This window comes from Sorghum bicolor, chromosome 3, assembly GCF_000003195.3.
Source record: "Sorghum bicolor cultivar BTx623 chromosome 3, Sorghum_bicolor_NCBIv3, whole genome shotgun sequence".
NCBI lineage: Eukaryota > Viridiplantae > Streptophyta > Magnoliopsida > Poales > Poaceae > Sorghum > Sorghum bicolor.
In genome coordinates, this window is record NC_012872.2 from 55,406,286 (window position 1) to 55,425,756 (window position 19,471).

General features: G+C 45.3%; 2 protein-coding genes across 4 annotated transcripts; both read left to right on the forward strand.

Annotated features, from left to right (window-relative positions):
• On the forward strand, positions 6,297 to 17,319 carry LOC8084818 (proline-rich protein 36). 2 transcript variants are annotated; one of them, XR_002451419.1, is made up of 4 exons: positions 6,297 to 8,773; positions 9,627 to 9,683; positions 10,219 to 10,326; positions 15,014 to 15,030. XR_002451419.1 is itself a non-coding variant. In XM_002455900.2 (4 exons), exons 1-4 carry the CDS (start codon positions 6,409 to 6,411, stop codon positions 16,767 to 16,769), a joined length of 2,661 nt encoding a protein of 886 aa, XP_002455945.2. In that variant the 5' UTR covers positions 6,300 to 6,408; the 3' UTR covers positions 16,770 to 17,319. The 2 variants fall into 2 exon arrangements, 1 of the variants encoding a protein (XP_002455945.2); XM_002455900.2 differs by lacking the exon at positions 9,627 to 9,683 and adding an exon at positions 16,692 to 17,319 and having other exon boundaries at positions 6,300 to 8,773; positions 15,014 to 15,123.
• Positions 18,127 to 19,264, forward strand: LOC8084819. Of its 2 annotated transcripts, XM_021455354.1 has the most exons (4): positions 18,132 to 18,324; positions 18,441 to 18,589; positions 18,696 to 18,785; positions 18,944 to 19,264. In XM_021455354.1, exons 1-3 carry the CDS (start codon positions 18,163 to 18,165, stop codon positions 18,736 to 18,738), a joined length of 354 nt encoding a protein of 117 aa, XP_021311029.1. In that variant the 5' UTR covers positions 18,132 to 18,162; the 3' UTR covers positions 18,739 to 18,785; positions 18,944 to 19,264. The 2 variants fall into 2 exon arrangements, with proteins under 2 accessions (XP_002455946.1, XP_021311029.1); XM_002455901.2 differs by having other exon boundaries at positions 18,127 to 18,324; positions 18,696 to 19,264.

Here is a 19,471-nt window from a genome sequence, read left to right on the forward strand (position 1 = left end):
TCCAAACAATCTTAGGGACAAAGTAGAGCTACCTAGTGCTAAGTTTGACAAGTATGCACCACACCTAAACATTAGACCTACCTAGATCAAGCTATCCGTTTGCACCCCTTAATAGTATGGCCAAAGGAAAAAAACAAAGTCCTAATGACTAATCCGAACATCACTCAACTCCTTTTGACATTCAGAACTAACCTCCTTAACCCTGTCGTCTATCTTTTGAAAATCGAAATGATTTCCATCGACAAGGGGCATGAAAACCATATTGCCCTAGATTCCCATTACCATGACCTAACTCACTGATGTTTCTGCAAAACACACATTAGTCATAGTAATCAATGATTTTCATCAATCATCAAAACCATTCTAGGGGCCTAGATGTTTTCACATTGGATATGCCACTCTGGCTCTAAGGTAATCCTTCACTACACTGCCAATTGCTAGTCCCATCCCACTCACCTTCCCCATAAGCAAATTGTTGAAAGCACTGGCACCAAATGACAAATACATCGTAAAATCAAGACCAATAAGTTGATGGAGATAATTATTACTTTTGATGGCCACGAGCAACCATCATACAGAACCACAATAAGCACATCGCCCTTATGCTCCCACAATCGACCATTGGTGACAAGCTTGTACGTTTGCTCTAAGACAAATTCAATGATGAAGGAATTGTCCTCTAGATGCCCAACAAGTATTAATGATCCCATCCTCCAAGCCAAGCCCATCTTGTCAAAGAGTACGACATAATTACACTCAAGATTGAGATGAAATATCTATTTCAACCACTTGAGTCATATTCAACATCTTCATATGCCATTTCTTCTCAATGTCTCTTCATAAGGAATTTCAAACATATTTGTCTCACTTTCTCTAAGCAAACCCACCTAGAACATGTGACTTGAACCATTTCAACACATACGAGTTCAATTCATGAATTCAAGACACTTCCACTAGTGATTTGATCACCAATACAATAATGCAAGTACTCTCTTATTTACCTTAACCATGGTATCTTGGCCACCAAGTCATCACTTTCCCTTCACCTTAGCTTAGCCCCTTGAAGCCATTTCCTTGCTATGTGCACCCTATCGAGCCATCATCAAGTCACATTATATTTTGAACCAACATTAAGCATCTATTGGAAACCATTTCTTCAATATGTTGATCCTTGCTTAAATATCTTCTTGATAGGAATGTTGAGATCAATTAAGCTTTAGTCTGACTCACATAGCTTGACATATATAAACCAACATCAATACAGTCAAGCGAATTATATTCTCTTCATTTTGATTTGATACCTTTAATATTAATTTTAATATCTATCTTCATGATATTAGCACAATTCAAAATAGTGAGACCATGGATATGCATATGACTATGTCACTTTATACTTTTGCACCTTGGGTTGCTACCTTTGAAATACTATTACTTCTTGATAGTTCTCTTCTTTATGCTTCCAACTTGATCCTTATTCATGCAAAGCAAAGACATTACTAATACCACACCCTATTCATCTCTCTTTGTCTTATTTTGCCTTATCAGGAATGCTTGCTTCTTCTTTGCTTGGGCACTACCGTGAGTTTGACAATGATCATTTTCCATGAAACCTATCTAATGACTCATCAAGCTCATTAGTCATTTAATTTTTTTTCATTCAACCACCAAAACCAACTAGGGGCCAAGATGCACTTTCGCTTATACTTATACTTATTTTGAGTTGTTTTAAATTCTTAGATTTAAGTTACTTGCACTTGACGGTTGTCAAGCAAACATCTAGTAGTAGTAGTAGTAGTAGTAGTAGTAGTAGTAGTAGTAGTAGTAGTAGTAGTAGTAGTAGTAGTAGTAGTAGTAGTAGTAGTAGTAGTAGTAGTAGTAGTAGTAGTAGTAGTGTCTCTTGTATTACTAATTAAATTTCAATAGTCTTTGTGTTTAGTTGTCATCCGCTATTCACCTCTCCTTTTCCGCTTCCTAGGGCATTTCAAGTTCTCACCGCATTAGTTCTGGGCTTTATAGGGTTGGGGAGGCCATGGTTGTAGACTTAGGGTATTTCCAAGAGTTTGGCAAATTTTACTTGGCAAATCTTGTGTTTTGCTAACTCCCAAAACAATTTGCCAAGTAAAAAAGAGACTATCTTCAACAGTTTGCTATCTCAACTTGGCATTCACAAAAATTTAGCAAAACAAGAAAAAAATAGTCTCCAACAGTTTTCCATCTAGACTTGACATTTATCCCAACTTGGCATATCCCCTCCTCCAGCGCGTAAATATACGCGTGCGTATCTAGGTTCGCATTCGGTCTTCGCGCCGTTGGCTTCCCGCGTCCCATCTCCGTTCTTCATCATCTCAAGAATGGGAAGGCCTTTGATCAATGTCGGCCGCTGTTCACTAGGGTATGTATTAGATCAATGGGGCCTAGAAGCAAGGAGATGGATTCTGCATAGAGAGGATAACTTGCAGCAGGGTCCATCGGCTAGCACTAGTGCACCCTGACATTCTTCTGATTTGTATAGTGATAGCTACCGTATCATCTCCTTGTTGCGCCATAAAAGAGACTCCTGAGACTATCTCCAACAATCGTCACCCAAAATACAAGACCCATTTGTCCTTTGGGTAGCGCTACAGGTAAAAGGTTCCATACCTATTTTTAGTCTTCTCCAACAACAAGACCTAAAAGACAACACTCTCTGCAAATGGGTCTCGAGGAGAGAGGATACCCAAATTTGGGTTATGCCTCCCCTGATACCCAAAATGGGTTTTCTGTATGGGTACTCTGTTGGAGGCTATAGGTATTGTGTTGGAAACTTATTTTGGGTTTGGGTTCCCAAATGCATATGCTATTGGAGACAGTCTGATCTGATTAGCTGCGTTGTCGGCACTGAATACGATCGATCGCCTATTTAATCTATATTTAAGTTTTCTATTTTTTGTGTACACTCAATCAGATGGAACAAGATGGATTCTCGACGGACATTCTTCTCAATGGTCGACCCAATTCGAGCAGTCGATAATACCAGGGCCGGAGTCATCGTCATCGGATCATGAATCATCTAATTGTCTTCGCGCGCGAGATCTCTTCCTCGACATGATTCCTGACCAACAAGTATTCAGGAATATAAACAACCTAGTTCAACTGGATGCCCATGGGAGAAAGAGATGGGCGCCTGCTTGATGGAGGAGATGGCCAGCTTGAAGGAACAATCGTGGAGGAGATGATGGGCGCCACGATGGAGTGCCTCCTGCTGCGGCAGCGCCCTATCTTGACGTACACGAGGGGATAGAACACCATGACGTGAGGGGATATCGGCCAACAATATAGTTGTGGGTCTTTCTTTTTTTTGTTTTGCTAAGTTAAAAATAGGAAACTTTTGGAGAGAGTCTATTTTTAACTTGGTATATTCTTTTAGCAACTTGCCAAAAACATAACATTTACCAAGTGATTTTTGACAAACTATTGGAGATGCTCTATCTCCAAGAGATTAGTCAAAAACATTAGCTAAATTTACCGATTTAGCTATTTTTTAAAATAGATTTTACAAAAAAATATTAGAGTACTCCAACAGACTCTGTAAAGGATGGCTAGTGAGGTAGACTATCCAAAAGTAGAGAGCGAATAATGTGGGATGGAGAGCTACTAAATTTGAAGAGTCATTTACAGAGTCTGTTGGAAACGTTTTTCTTTCAACAATAGCTAAATTTACCTTTAGAAAATGATTTAGCTGATCTCTTGGAGATGCTCGAGATTGATATTTTTGACTTGCCAAAAACCAAAAGAAGGCCCACAACCATTTTTTTACCGGACACAGCACATTTATATTTTATCTGGTTGAACAATTAGCCACTCAAGTTTAATTGGTGATTTGTTTTCACTCAAGTAATGAAATCTTTTTTTACAAATGAATTCATTCACGGCAATGCACAATTTGTTGTACACTGCCATTGATCAGCATTTGCCACCCACCCAGGTACTAGATAGCAGGAGCATTGAGCTCGAAGCGCACAGTACCAGGCAACAAGTAACATCTAGCAGAGACAAGGTAGACGACAAGGAGCATTGGCGGACCTAGGCCTAAGGCCACTAGGGCCAAGGTCCTAGTCATGATCCATATAATCTATATACACTTTAATAATTATCAGAATTCATCCTAGCAACTTTCGACCAGACCAGGTAGATAAGAAACACCGACGCCTCTCTCGTTGTCTCGTCCTAGTCTTGCGTCTCAACCCTCTCGCTCTGATGCTCGCGCACTCACGTCGCCGCTCGTAGTGGGTGCCGTCGCTTGCTAGTGCCTCATTGTGCTGTAGTCCTACGAGCAGGTGTCCGCCAGCGCCTATCAGCTGATGAACCCATCCCTGCGCCGTGGGCACAAAATACTGCCTCATCTAATGGTGTACGGGTCATCGTCAAATAAGGAGATGAGCGTGAAATATAGGGGCCGTGTTTAGTTCCCTTGCGAAAACTTTTTAGGTTACTGTAGCACTTTCGTTTGTATGTGGCAATTATTGTCTAATTATGGACTAACTAGGCTCAAAAGATTCGTCTCACAAATTACAGACAAACTTGTAATTAGTTATTTTTTTATCTATATTTAATGTTGTATGTATGTGCCGCAAGATTTGATGTGACGAAGAATCTTAAAAAGTTTTTAATTTTAAGAGGAACTAAACAAGACCTGCGATTCATGTATGCACAGTTTGCAGGACCACACATATATAAAAATTACGGTGTAGTTTTCAACCTTTCGCTAGGAGAATTTGGCCCTAGTCTTGAGCGAATCCTGGGTCCGCCACTGACAAGGAGCATCAGTATTTTTTGTCCAATTAACAACAACAGCTTCCCTTCACGCGCGATGGCAACTCCTTTGCGGGTGCGCATATATGCGCGTGGAAGAGGGAATATTTGTTAAGTTGGATACTAAACTATTGAAGAACATTTTTTCTAGTTTTGCCAAATATAGATGGATACCAAGTTGATTTGGAAAACTCTTGAAAATGCTCAGAAGAGTCTTCCAAAGAGGTTGCCAAAACATTGGTGGTGGCAGTTGAGATGACACTGAGATAGGCGGGGGCACCACCCACTCGGGCAGGGGGAGAGGCCAGTTGGACAATGCAGGCGGTGAAGGAATCGACTAGAGAAGAAGAAGAATATTTTTGTGAGATTTAAATACATATTCAAATACATATAAAAGCCACAAATTATACCATTACCTTATTCATGACTCACCTCTGTCCATGTGTCAGCTAGGCCTCATATGGATTTCATTCCATTTGTGAGCAGATCAAACAACCAATTTTATGTGAAAACCGTGCAAACTATCTTCTACGATTCTCAGAATCTTTTGAATTACTCCTCTGTTCATTTATCGTCATCGTTTTAGCCTTCCGCGCAATAACTAGAAGCAACAAAGACACACCGTATTACAATTAAATATTATGCAGCTATTGATGAGTTGACATTCGTTTCACTTCCTAATTAATCGTGCGCTCTCATTCACTAAAAACGCTGTTAGTCCATGCAACCACCCATAATCACACCTTTAGAAAGGCAGTGTTGCGATCATGCAATAAATTTTCCAAACGCTACGATCACGTGCTCATACACCTACTATTCTATTCTCGTGCTAGGTTGATCAAATTTGGGCAATGTTCATTTAGAGCCCATTTGCTTGTGTTATAAATCGTATTTTTTCGACCAACCAATAATATTTTTTTACAATAAATCAGCAATCAGTAATTTTAAACATGGCTTTTCAGACAAACGAGGGCACCTTAGTCTCACCTGCAAAATTATCTATAAAGTATTTTTTTATTTTTGAGAGCTAAATCTAATTTTTAGAAGGGTAATAACTAAGGGAACATATTTAGTGCAAACCACAACCTCCGTGAAAACCTGTGCAAACCATGGCAAAAAAGTCATCTAAATTCACCAAAAAAATCACACATGTAGATGATATAATGATACACAACCTTGTAAAATATCTTATCCAAACTCGAATTCATTTGTGAGATATAAAAATAACAAATTTCTAGCAAATTATGTGGACACCTTTCTGGCTTGAAATTTGTTATTTTTATATCTCACAAACAAAATTGAGTTTGGACAAAATATTTTACAATGTTGTGTATTATCAAATCATCTACATGTGTGATTTTTTTAATGAATTTAGACAACTTTTTTACCATAGTTTGCACAGGTTTTTACGGAGATTGTGGTTTGCACTAGATATGTTCCCAATAACTAATAACTAATAAGGTATTCTTTTCATTTCGTACCACCGGATGTTCACGAGGTAAAGCCGTGCTAAAGCCCAGTGAAAAAAAAGTATGAAACAGTAATCTCTTGTCAGCTTGTCGCTCCGCAACCTCTCCGGTTTCCCCGTCCAGCTCACCGCCGCCATCGCCGGCGCCCATGGCGGCCTCACCAGGGACAGCCGAACCGCTAGAGAGCTCAACAACGGAGCATCCTGGGGCGGTCCAGCTGCCTCCACTACCGATCGATGAGGCGGAACCGTCGCCGCCTCTTCTAGGGGCGGCGGCTGCACATGAAGCGATCTCTCCGAGGAAGTCCGCTTCCCCTTCGCCGCTTCCGGCGAACATGGCGGTTGAAGTTTCTCCCGAGGTGGAGGCCTCGTCCTCGTCCCCGTCGCCGTCGCCTTCTCCCTCTCAATCTCCCCAAATCGTGGAGGCGTCGCCGGGTGCGCCAAAGCCGCTGTCCCCTCCACGTACTGCTCCGGCTGCTGCCGAGCGTGCTTCGACGGACCTCTCCATTACAGAGGCGGTGGCAATGGCGTCCCAGGAAGGCGCTCGGCCATCCCCGTCTCCCGAATCTATGGACGCGCACTTGCACACTGCGTCCGCGCCGCTGACGCCGCCGATGGAGATTGGGCCGGGAGGGTTGTTGCCGCAGCAGCAGCCGCAACCACCATCCCCGGAAATGGCCCCTCCACTATGTGATTATTCAGAGCCTGCACAGCCATCGCCGCTGTGTCATCCGGATGAATGCACAGGGGCCTCGCCAGACGCACCGGTGGATGAGGTTGTGGCAGGAACGTCAGGAAAAGCAGCTAGGCCGTCACCATGTGAAAATTCGGAGTTCGCACAGTTACCGCAGCCGCATCTTCCAGCTGAAAGCACATATGTCTGTTCAAATGCAGCGGGCAAGGTATCAGCAGTGGCTTCAGAAGATGGTACTCAGCCTGCGATGGAGTCAATTGATAGCGAGGGGCCATTAGAGATTGGGGTACAGAGATCATTGCAGGAGCCAGAGGAGACAACAACGCCCTCCAGGATGGAAGCTGAGCCTTGTTCGCCAGAGATGGCTCCTCCAGGGTTTGAAGATTGTAAGTCTCAATGGCTGCCACTGTCAGATCCTAATCCTCTGGTTGAATCCACACACACTGTGGTACAAGTGACTGCCACCAATGCCATGGACACGACGCCAGATACAGCAACTGGGTCACTGTCACCTGGCCTACTTCCGCTGTTGAAGAGAGGGGCAGAGGGGCAACATCCAAGATCATGCTCTCCCACAACAGAAGCTGAACCAGGTTCACCAGATATGCCACCTCCAGGCTTTGAGAATTGTAAGTCATCATGGCTACCGTTACCGACCCTTCAACCCGTAGCTGAAACCACATACGTGTCACATGATGTGGCTCCCACCAAGACAATGGCAGTGGGATTTATGGAAAAGGCATGCTCAGTGGTGGCATTGGAGCGAACAGATGTGGAGATAGACTCAGAGCGGAGCTTATTGCCGCCATTGGAGAGTGGAACTGGTAGTTCATTGCAAGGGCCACTGCCAAGATTACCTTCTCCCATGATGCGAGCCATTCCCTGTTCACCTGATACAGCACCTCCAGGGTTTGAAAATTTAAAGTTCACACAGCTACCGCCTCCGTCTCTACCTCTGGTGCAGACTGCACATGTACTGCAAAATTCAGCTGATAATGAGGCCATGTCTGTGATATCAGAGGAAGCTCCTCAGCCATCGCCTGCAGTAGATGCAATGGATTTAGACATCAATGCCAAACCTGTCCTGGCACTACCATCGGAGAGTAAACCAGGGAAGTCATTGCCACCGGAACCTACCCTTCTGCTATCTCATGTAGCACAGCATACAACCTGTTCACTAGGGATGGTGCTTTTAGGTTCTGAGAATATCAAGTCCTCGCAGATGCTGCTACCAGCTCTGGTTCTTCCTCTTGATCAGACTCCAGACATCTTGGCTGACGCAGGGACCAAGAAGACAGTCACAATTGAAGGAGTGTGTCATCCGCCGCCTGTAGCAGGAGCGACGGAAGAAGCCAATGGCTCTGTTCTTCCACCAGCAACGGAAAATGGTTGTGAGGGCCAATCACCACAGCTAGAGCCACAGGCTTCTTCCCCTGCAGTGGATGCTGCAGCTACATCACTGGAGATAGCTCCTAGAAGTTTTGAGAATTCGGAGTCCTCCCAGTTGATCTCTCCTTGTTTAGCTGAGACAATAGACCCCTCTACACATGCATCAGCTACAATGCCTGTGCTTGTGAAGTCAGAGAAAACGAGTCTGCCACTATCACCATTACAAGCTACGGGCACAGACATGGAAAGCACAATCCTGCAGCAGTCGCCATCGAAGAGTGAAGAGAGGTCATTGGCAGAGCCAGAGCAACACCTGTCTTCTCCATCTGTGAAGGGCACTACTTGTTCACCAGAGGTTGCACCCCCAGGTTATGAAAATTTTGACTCCTTGGATCAGCCGCCGCCACCACCACCTCTTTGCTCGAAGTTTGGTGAGTATTTTTCCATCTTTTTGCAGACTTACCTTTCTTTGTTTTTACTTAGTAATTTTCTGGTCATCTATCTGGTTCATGGCTTATGAGTTAAATGTAAACAGAACAAACCTTTGATAGATCTTGCACATCTAGTGGAGGAAGTTCTGGATGTCAACGGAGCAAATGGTTAACATTACATTATTACCATGTAATTTAACTTGAAACAGTATGATATATATACAAAATAAAGAATAAGTCTAGATACCTTAGCATTCAGAAAGTATGTTCTTATTGCTCTATTTGCATCTCATTTAGTTGTAGATATATTTTGATTCAACAATAACGCACTCAACAGAAGGCATCAGTTTACTTAACTGCACACCAAAATATATCTATTTTTAATAAGTTACTATAACAATACATACAGTGCCAAGCTGCTCCATGAAGATAAGAGGAGACAGCTTGGATGCACTCAAGCCTTTAGATACTGTGAATGATTAATGGAGAAATTAGCAATTAACTGAGAACTTCTCTTTAGGCTGGTTTAGAAGCAGACTGGTGAGCAGTCCTGGCATCTGCTAGGCCCTTGACCAGGATGCTGCATAGCTCCTTTGGGGATTCCAAAAATAGATCTTATTAAGTTGCAGTAAATTTGAGCTTTTTAGAATATGCAATATGTAATTAGAGCAATGTAAAAAAGGTAGGATGTGGAGTTTACCTTTTTTAGTCTCCAATACAACGGTTCAGGACATTTAATCCTTATTTATCAACATTCCTCTCTTTATCTGAGTACAAAAGAGTGGTACTGATTAAAGTCAGAAAAGGTGGTGTTAGAGCTGACAGCTGAGGAAGTTGTGCTGTTTGATTGCAGTTGAAACAAATTCTTTATGGACAATAAATAGAAGACGAAATCTGTATGGGCAGTATTGTAAGCAAGCTCTTACCTTGAGGTTTTAATCCAAGCTTTTTTGGATTCATGTTTAAACTGAACATCAAGATGCTACCCTCAAGCCAGAAAGCTGTCCATAGGATTTGTTAGAAATTTGTTATTTTTATATCTCACAAACGAATTCGAGTTTGGACAAGATATTTTACAAAGTTGTATATCATCATATCATCTACATGAGTGATTTTTTTGGTGAATTTAGACGACTTTTTAGCCGTAGTTTGCACGGGTTTTCACAAAGGCTGTGGTTTCCACTAGATACGTTGCCATCTAGAAAAGCCAAAACATCTTACAATTTAGACGGGAGTAATAAACTATTAGATACAAAGTTTAAATTTCTAAACTAAAGAAGTCAGTTTCCATACTAATGAAGAAATCGAGGATGTTATAACAGTGATCAATCTTTTTAAAAGAGATTTATAGTTCTAAAAAAAAATACTCTGTGCAGTGGGGGGGGGGGGGGGGGGGCTCGTACCTTTATTTGTGTTGTTTTAAATTTAGCTGGTGACTTGCACAGAAATTGGTCAAATGGTATGCGGATGTTGTCGTCAGCTTGTTGCATATCCTAGGGGTGCTGTTCATGTTCAGTGTTTTGGTTGCTCGACAATAAACCTTGTACTGGAAGGTACGTGCTATTTCTACTTTAAAAGTTATCTCACCTTATTCTGCTGGTACCTTATTCTCAATTGTTGTTCTTTGGAAATCATTCATTACTTTCTCCTTGTACTATATTTTCTTCTTAATGAAATGACACACAGTTCTCGTGCATTGTTCGAGAAAAGCATTCATTATCAACCATCTTATTTCTTACCCCTTTAATCTCAAAAGTAGGTCCATCTGAAGTCATGTATAGGAGTTAAGGTGTATGCCAGATGCCAAATTGCCCATCAATCATTGTCAGAATTAATGTGGCCAGCATTGTTACTCAAAAGAAGAGTGAACAAGGCTAGATGAATTATTTTCCTCATTGGAGGAAGTAATTCTGCTGTAGTTATTTGACTGGTTTTTTTCCTCTCAAAAGTTTCATTGTTATATCATTGCCTAAGTTGCACAGAGCTAGTTTGATTTGCCATGTATATTATGTCATGTGGCGCCGACAGTACCAGCATCAGCCCAGGGCTCGAGATGCTGGCAGGGGCGCACCCGGTGCAGGCTTAGACTATAATCAATGGCAATTAAGCTACCAGTTAGGCGTTAAAACCCAGGGAGGTGCATGCGCAGCCAGCTGCAAAGCAGGAGCTGGAGGAGGCTAGGCGGCTGTGATTAATGGCATTTAGACAATGGTTGGGTCTGAGGAGTATGACAGGGCTAGAACCAAGGAGCTTTCCTCCTTTTTATATCCTGTAACCGGCTTATGTCGAATCAAGCAAGAAGAAACCTATTCCTAATCTCCCTGTTCTCTCTTAATCTCACCCCCTTCATCTTAATCTCATCCCCTTCACAATTGGGCGCCTAGGGGATCAACCCTGTGCCATTATCAACCCATTCGTAGTTGAGGGCCAGCTACCTTGAGCACCAACGCCCTTGACAACTTGGTATCGACTTCCAGGCGCTCCTCTTCCACCTCTGCACCACCACCAAAACCAGCAACCACCATGCCTTCCACCCCAGCCTCACCAACACCCTCCGCCGCCTCCATATCGCCCATGGCAGAACCCACCACGTCCGACCTGGCCAAACTCATCCAAACCCTCTCAGCATCCATCAGTGACTTGCAAGGGCAGGTTGTCGCTCTCCAGCAGGAGCGCCCAGCAGCGGCCTTCTTCTCTGGTTCCAGGGGATCGGGTCACGACAACCAACATGGTGATCGCCCTCCCCATTTCCAGAAGCTCTATTTTCCCAAGTTCGATGGTAAATCGGATCCACTGGCCTTCCTCAACCACTGCGAGTCCTACTTCCATCAGCAGCGCATCGCGGCAGAAGAGCAAGTGTGGATGGCCTCCTACAATTTGGAAGCAAATGCCCAGATGTGGTTCATCCAAGTCCAACAGGACAAGGACACACCTTCAGGGCACAGCTTCTCCGAGCTCTTGAACCTCAGGTTCGGGCCGACAATCCGCTCCAACCCGCTCGGGGAGCTTATGGCCTGCAAGCGCACCGGCTCTGTCGCTGAATACAAGGACCGGTTCGAAGCTCTGTTCCCACGTGTGGGCACCCTCTTGGAGGCGCAGCGCGTCCAAGCCTTCATGGCTGGACTGCTGCCGCCTCTCAGCCTCGACATCGAGCTCCACAACCCTCAGTCGCTCGTTGTCGCCATGTGCATTGCCCAGAAGCTGGAGCTGCGGGAATAGTGCGTTGCTGCTATCGCACTGCCTTCCGTGGGAAATTTAAATTTTTGCCATCCTTACCAGGGCCACTCCTTCAGTTTCCCTCCTTAGATTGGCAATTACACATTTGTCACATGAACAGTTCTCAGTACATCATTTTTGCCACTTTTGTGATGTGGCACGCTAGCTCACCCTCTCAGCATGGAGAAGGCATGTGAAATGACAGTCTTGCCTTATATGTGTATCCTCTCGCAAAGGCCCACATGTCAGATCTATCTCCAACCTCTAGTTGGCCCCTTCTCTCCCTTCGGCCTTTCTTCCTATCCATGGCAGCTGCTCTGGCGGCTGACACATGTCAAGGTGCGGGCGCAGAAGAGGGGGCATGGTCGAGATCCCGACGACAATGGCCTCAGCTCGCACAGCTGCCGCAATCATCGGCTGCACCAGCTGCAAGCGGTATTGGAAGCGAGGGCAAGAGCACCCAGCGCTGCTGATGCTACGGGCGAGGATGATGACACGACGCAGCGGAAGCGCAGGTGTCCGAGTCCGTGGCCGTGAGTCCATGACACCTCTGCAAACCTTTGCCATTTTGGCAGCACGGCCGCACCGAATGGGAATGCCGCCATGTGAGACATCGTTTGATGGAGCTTGGGGCGACAGCGTGATCTCCACGCTGCCCAAGCTCTGCAACCTAGCCCTACCCCGTTGCCCCTCGTCCTATAAAAGCAGCCTCCCTCACTACCTTCTTGCCAGCCACCGTGCCGAGCATGGACAAGACGAAGCAGAGCACGAACCTGGTGGACGAGCTCCACGCGCATGGCGTGCTCCTGCTATGCTTCCTCCTCCGCTGCCTGCATGTGTGCCCGCTCGGCACGGACGACACTGCCGCTGCCTGTGCGCTGTGCCTCTCGCAGTGCCGCGATGCCAACGAGCGCTCTACGCGAGCAGTGCACTGGGCAAGCTCCGTGAGCCCCGGCGAGGCGCGAGCCCGTATCGCCGCCGCCGCCGTGCTGTGCCAGTCATGCGTGCGCCCACCCTGCCACGCCCCTGCTCTTGCCGCAGTTGCGCTGGGCCGCCCCCCAAGCCTCGGCTATGCGTGCACGCCCTGTGTTAGGTCGGCTTTTTTGTCACCATGAAAGGAAGGTAGCCTCGCGAGGTAGATGATGACAGGCGGGGTCCACATGGAAGTGAGACATCGAGAGGGAGATGGGTTGAAAGAGATCAAGCAGGGGCACAAGGGTCATTTCTCACGGCCTGTACACACTAGCAGAGTGAGGCTTGCCACATCATCTAAAATGGCAAATATATAGCACCGTCTACTGTTTATGTTGCAAATATATAATTGCCTAACTAAGGAGGGCAACTGGAGGAGTGCCTCTGGTAAGGATGGCAAAAATTTAAATTTCCCGCCTTCTGCACCACTGCGCCACCAGCAGCAGGGCCTCCACAGAGCCTCCACCACGTCTCGCTTTACCGGCTCTGCCACCTGCCGCAGCCACTACCGTGTCACGGTGGAGGGCCACCCTGTCAAGTGCCTATCGATGTTCGAGATGGAAGAACACCGCTGGCTTGGCCTTAGCTTCAATTGCAACGAAAAGTTTGGGTGTGGTCACAACCAAGTGTGCCAGCACCTGTTCTTGTTGGATGGTGGCGGATGATGACAATGACGCCGCTCCCGACGACCCTGACACTATGAAGCCGCTGATATCGGATATCGCTCCACGCGATCACTGGCGTCCACACCAGCAACACCATGCTGGTGCGCCTCTGGCTAGGCGATGTCAACGTCCACGCTCTTATCGACTCGGGCTCGACGCACAACCTCATCGCCATGGAGGTTTCCAGCCGGACCGGTCTCTCCATGGTCTGTTGCAGCTCTGCATCCATCACAATGGTCAATGGCGAGCACGTGCTGTGCACAGGCGTGTATAGGCGGGCGCCGTTCTCTATCGCCGGCGATCAATTCTTCGCCGACTTCTTCGCGCTCCCCTTGCCGGAGTACGATGTGGTGCTGGGTACCCAATCGCTCGCCATGCTCAGCCCAATCCTGTGGGATTTTGAGGCCTTCACCATGTCCTTTTGGCACAAGGACCATACGGTCTGCTGGCTCTTGAAGAAGTTCGTAGGCAACCCTCCGGCTGCACCACTGGCGCTTCCCCCTACCCACCATGATGCTACGGTGCCCGGACCAGATCGTGCTGCCTGCACACACCTTGTCCAGGGTGTTTGCCCAGTTCTCGTTCACTGGACGGGGGAACCTGGGAAGACGTCGGCAACTTTCTTGACTGTTATCCAGCACTGCAGCTCGAGGATGAGCTGCTCCTCAAGGAAGGGAGAGATGTCATGTGGGTCTGACAGTACCAGCATCAGCCCAGGGCTGAGATGCTGCTAGTGCTAGGGATGCACCCAAAGGAGGTGCAGGCTTAGACTATAATCAATGGTAATTAAGCTACCAGTTAGGGGTTAAAACCCAGGGAGGTGCATACACATCCAGCTGCAAAGCAGGAGCCCGAGGAGGCCAGGCGGCTGTGATTAATGGCATTTAGATGATGGTTGGGTCTTAGCTCTTAGGAGTAATGACAGGGCTAGAAGCCTAGAACCAAGGAGCTTTCCTCCTATTTATATATCCTGTAACCGGCTTATGCTGAATCAAGCAAGAAGAAACCTATTCCTAGTCTCCTTGTTCTCTCTTAATCTCATCCCCTTCACAATTGGATGTCCAGGGGATCAACCCCATGCCAGTATCGATACAAGCTACTTGCTTCGTAGTCAAGGGCCAGCTACTTTGAGCACCAACGCCCTTGACATATTAACATAGATTTAGCGGAGGGTTCTTATCCTTTGTTTTAAGTTGTGTTATATATGCCCTCTGAAGTTTTTCACGCGACATGTTTGCATGTTTGGATGTTTTTTGGCTCAGAATTGGTATTAACTTATTCTCATAGACTTTTCATATTTCATTTACAGACTCACTTGATTCTTAAAGGTATCTATGCACTTTCTTGTCCTTTAAAGATTGTTTTACCTTCGTTTCTTTCTTGGCAGAACATCAAGTTGGTAAGATGTATTGTGGACAATGTGATACACTGTTGATGTATCCTTTTGGAGCTCCTGCTGTTAAATGTTCCAACTGTCTTTTTGTCACTGAAATCGGAGTAAGAACTATGACTTCCCACATAGTTTACTTGCTACATGTATTTTGTTGTGCTAATATATTTGATGGAAAAGAGGTATATGCCATTGAAAAGGTTTTTTACTACTTATATGCTTGTAATAAGTTTGAGATGGCGCTCAAATCATTTATCCATCTTTTTAAGGAATATCTGTGCCTTAGATTCTAATTCCCAATTCATATTATTATTATATATATATATGTCTGAGATAAATATTTCTTTTCCAGTCAGGAAATCCCATCTAGTTTCATTATATAAAAAAAAACTTAACAAAATTCCAAATTAAGAACTTAGAAGATACATATGCCCTAGGCTAGATTTGACCATACCAAAGAATGACTCAAATCTGCAACCTACTAACCTGCCGAAAAGTGGACACTGTAAAACAAACACAAAAGGCATTAGAACTTGAGAACCACATTCCACCAAATTAAGTAGCCTCTAGCCCAAACGTGTATCCTATTGTATGCTTCTTCTGCCAGCCACGCAAGAGCGTGTGTTCCTGTTGAAGAGGTTCGCATGCCTTCTTCTGCAGTCCAGTCAAAACTCAGTCTACTGGCATGAAACAAATATTCCTGCCTTTCCAGATCAACCAAACAATTTTTCCATTTGTGAGCCACCAACTTGTGAGTATCCACATTGAATTGGATATTCGGATGATCCAATCTGCCTAAAGCTGTTACCCTGTGTTTGGAATGTTTGTGAAACCAAACAAGCATTCAAGTTTTCTGCCATGCTCCAAATTTACTGAACCAAAGGACAACAAACAACAAATTGCACATATTTTACCACTGAGCACCAAATAATACATTTTCAGCCTTTCCTGCTCTCTTCAATAACTCTTTTTGGTCAAGATGCTATTCCTCATCAGAGAAAGTGTCAATCCTTAGTGGTAGTTTCAAGTTGCTGATATGAAGAGAACTGTGAAGATCCTTTTGGGGACCAGCATCACTCTATTCCGATGTTGGGCAAATCACTATTCTCTAGGTAGTGTGTATGCTAGTGTGATGATTCAATTGACCTTTTAATGTTACCAATGGAAAATGTCACCAATCGTTAAACAGTGTGTTGAGTTGTTTGTCTTTCTTTTTTGTGGAAAATGCTTGATACCACCGTGCTGTGCAATTACAGGTGAGGCCTGGTCCCATTTGTCATCAGCTTGGTTGTACCTTTGCAATCAACTAAGTTATCAAACTTAAACCTAAAGCATGTTTACACGACAAATCAACAAGATTCTTAAATAAACCTTTCAATGACAGCACGTCTAAGAAAGATGTCTGTGCCTTTTCTGAATCAATTGCCAACATGTGAACCTTTTGTCACCCCTTGTGATTTTTGGTAATCATGCTATCCACTGATGAACCTGGAGCTCTCAAACTGTCTGCTGTGCCTCAACATTGTTAGCTTCAACTTTCATACTTTCCAAGTAGTAGTACCCGCATCAATTCAAAATGGGTGGACCAAAGCCCAAAGGCCACTCGATTGCCTCTTTCTGCAAAGCTATTTTGCTGAGTACCAATGCACTGACCTATGAGATTTTGTTTCTCCAGGAACGTAATGTTCGGCCACGGATATTGATGGAACAGAGTGTCTCACCTGATCCGCAAGAGGTAGTCCACCAGAGCTAGGTGGCTTTAACAAAGGCTGGTGGTGGAACGATGATAGTGCCCGTAACTTCAGAAGCTGCCATGGAAAACTCGCAAGACATCCAGCATGGATGATGGCGGAGCCTGTAGCTGTAACCTCAAATGGCCTGTGGGCTGTGGAAGTGTGGAGTGGATGGCTTCAGATACAGTAGTTTAGGGATGAAAAAGGCTGATCTAGTATGGCCAGGATGAACTGTGAAGCGAAAAGATTACATCCTGCCGTAGCCTTATCATAGGGAAGATGAACTGCTTAAGCTCGACTGTAATCGGAGCAGGTTAAGCATGGTTGACGGTACTGTTCTCAAGTGATGCTCACTATTTGCTGGGGACGAGCAGGGTGCTTGTGCTTCCGTGCACCGTGCTTGGGTTGGTCTACGAACCGTGGAACAACCCCACTTGCATCTTTAGCATTACAGCACAACCATTGTGGCCCTTTGGAGGCAACGAGGCAAAAAAAAGGTACTTATATGAAGCTAGAAATATTTGATAGTATCGTTTTTTTTTCAAAAGGGGAAATTGATTAAAAATATAATACACAAATGGGACACAAGAAGCCCCATTCAAAGTTTTGTGAATCTTATTGGATGTTACAATGTTGAGAATGTGCTAAAGCTTGACAAGAATAATGGCAAGCTCTTGTAATCCATGCCTCCATCCCTCCCTCCCTCCCTCCCTCCCTCGAGAAATTTGTTATTATAAGATCTCAAAAGTGTGGCTTTTGTTATAATAGGATTCCAAATACCTGCTTCGCTATAACGACTCTTGAAACATTAACACTTTGCTATTGTAACATTATGGCCTTCAAATAGATAAATTGAATTCAAATCTCTTTAAATTCAAATATTTTCATTTAATCATGGTTGAATCATGCTAGCAGCAGCCGGCGAGGCTGAGTGCCGCCGCCCTAAGGGCAGTTCTGTGATTAAATATAATATTTGAAAAGATTTGACTTCAATTTGTCTATTTGAAGGTCATAATGTTATAATAGCAAAATCTCAGTGTTTCGAGAGTCCCCCCCCCCCCCCCCCCCCCCCCGCGCGCGCGCGGGATCTTGAGCAGAGTCCTCGTGTTAAGTTCTGGCGACAACAGAGATTTGGGGTGCTATACGATAATGCCCCAGATGCGCACCTGAAAGGAAACTGTTAAAGTCAGTCACTACTATTTCATCGAACGAAGCAACACGAACCCAGACCATGAATTCACGAATTTCCCCTTTATATCACGAAGGTTTCTGAGGCTTGTAGCTTAGATCGAATTCATCTGTGGCCTGTGGGCCTAGGACCCATCAAAGGCCCAACTTTGCTCAAAGAGAAAAATCAAAGGCCCAACTGTGGGCGGCAGGTAGATAACAAGCGGCCCCACCCCACCACTGGGCATGGAGCTTGGAGGCGGAGGGCGAGGCCCCGGCGACCGCGTCCGGCGGCAGCTACAGTCGGTGGGGCGGCTGGCAGCTTACCTCGGCGGCGGATTCCTCCTCCTCTCCGCCGCCTCCTCCGTCGCCGTCCGCTCCCTCCGCGCCCTCTCCGACGCCAACCAGGTGCGCGCTCGCCCCCGTTCCCCACCCTCCGAAGCGCGAGCCCTTTTTCGGTTTCTGCTGTCGTCCTGCCCCGCGCCGCGACGCGATTGACTCTAGTGTGTCCTGCGCTTCGTCAGAGGAAGTTCGCGATGCCGTGCGGCGCCTGCGAGGGGAAGGGCACCTACGCGTGCAGGCTCTGCAGGGACAGCGCCACCATCCAGTGGTCTCCGATGCACGACCCGGTGTTCGTCAACCCGTGCCTGTGCCCTACCTGCGATGGGACCCGGTTAGCCACCTCCGCCGCCGGCGCCGCTACTGCTGCTAAAATTCCTGCGATTATGAATTTACGATATTGATGTTTGCTGATTTTTTTTTTCTGTTTTATTTATCAGGGTGCAGCGCTGCTTGAACTGCCTGGGAAATGGTTACGCTTGAAGAAGCAATAATTGTGCTTATCTTGATCGATGAACTTTCCTCGCACGGTTAGTTTTCATTACGGTAGATGATTGTTAGTTGGGGAGTTGGTATTAAGAGTCACAGTTGAACGTTAGCCACTAACACACAGGGAAACCAAGCTGTTCTTGTTGCTGTTGGGAGCTAGTGTACCTGACGGATTGTTGAAATGAAATGATTTCTGCAGGGTGCTGTTCCTATTCTAAATGAGAGATTAACGGGTGAAATGGAAGTGACATGCTTGTACACCCTTATGTGCCAGAAGTACAAATTTCAGTTGTTTGGTGAAAGATGTATCTATGGTTGTAATTGTGTGCCATGCGTACAAGCCAAGATCATGGTGGCAAGCTGTGCTGAATTTCGCCTATATGTTAGTATGAAATAATTTATTGCATTTTTGTAGTTTGCAGCTTCTTGGCTTTGTTTATCCTGACCACATAGCAGTGGTCTGTTTTGCTTGAACTGAATCTGAACTTCTGAAGACCGCTATTATCTTCTTTTTTCTGCTCGTCCAATAGTCTGAACGTGTCTCTGTCGGAGTGATCTGGCCAATTAATCCGAGTCTGATGTCTGTATTCACTCCTAATGCAAAAACTATCACGGTTTCTATAGACATTAATTGCAGTGCCAGCTAAGTATTTTGTTGATGTGGCAATGTAGTTATTGAAGATAGAGAGTAAAAATCATAGAAACTGGGTCTAAGTTAGAAACAATG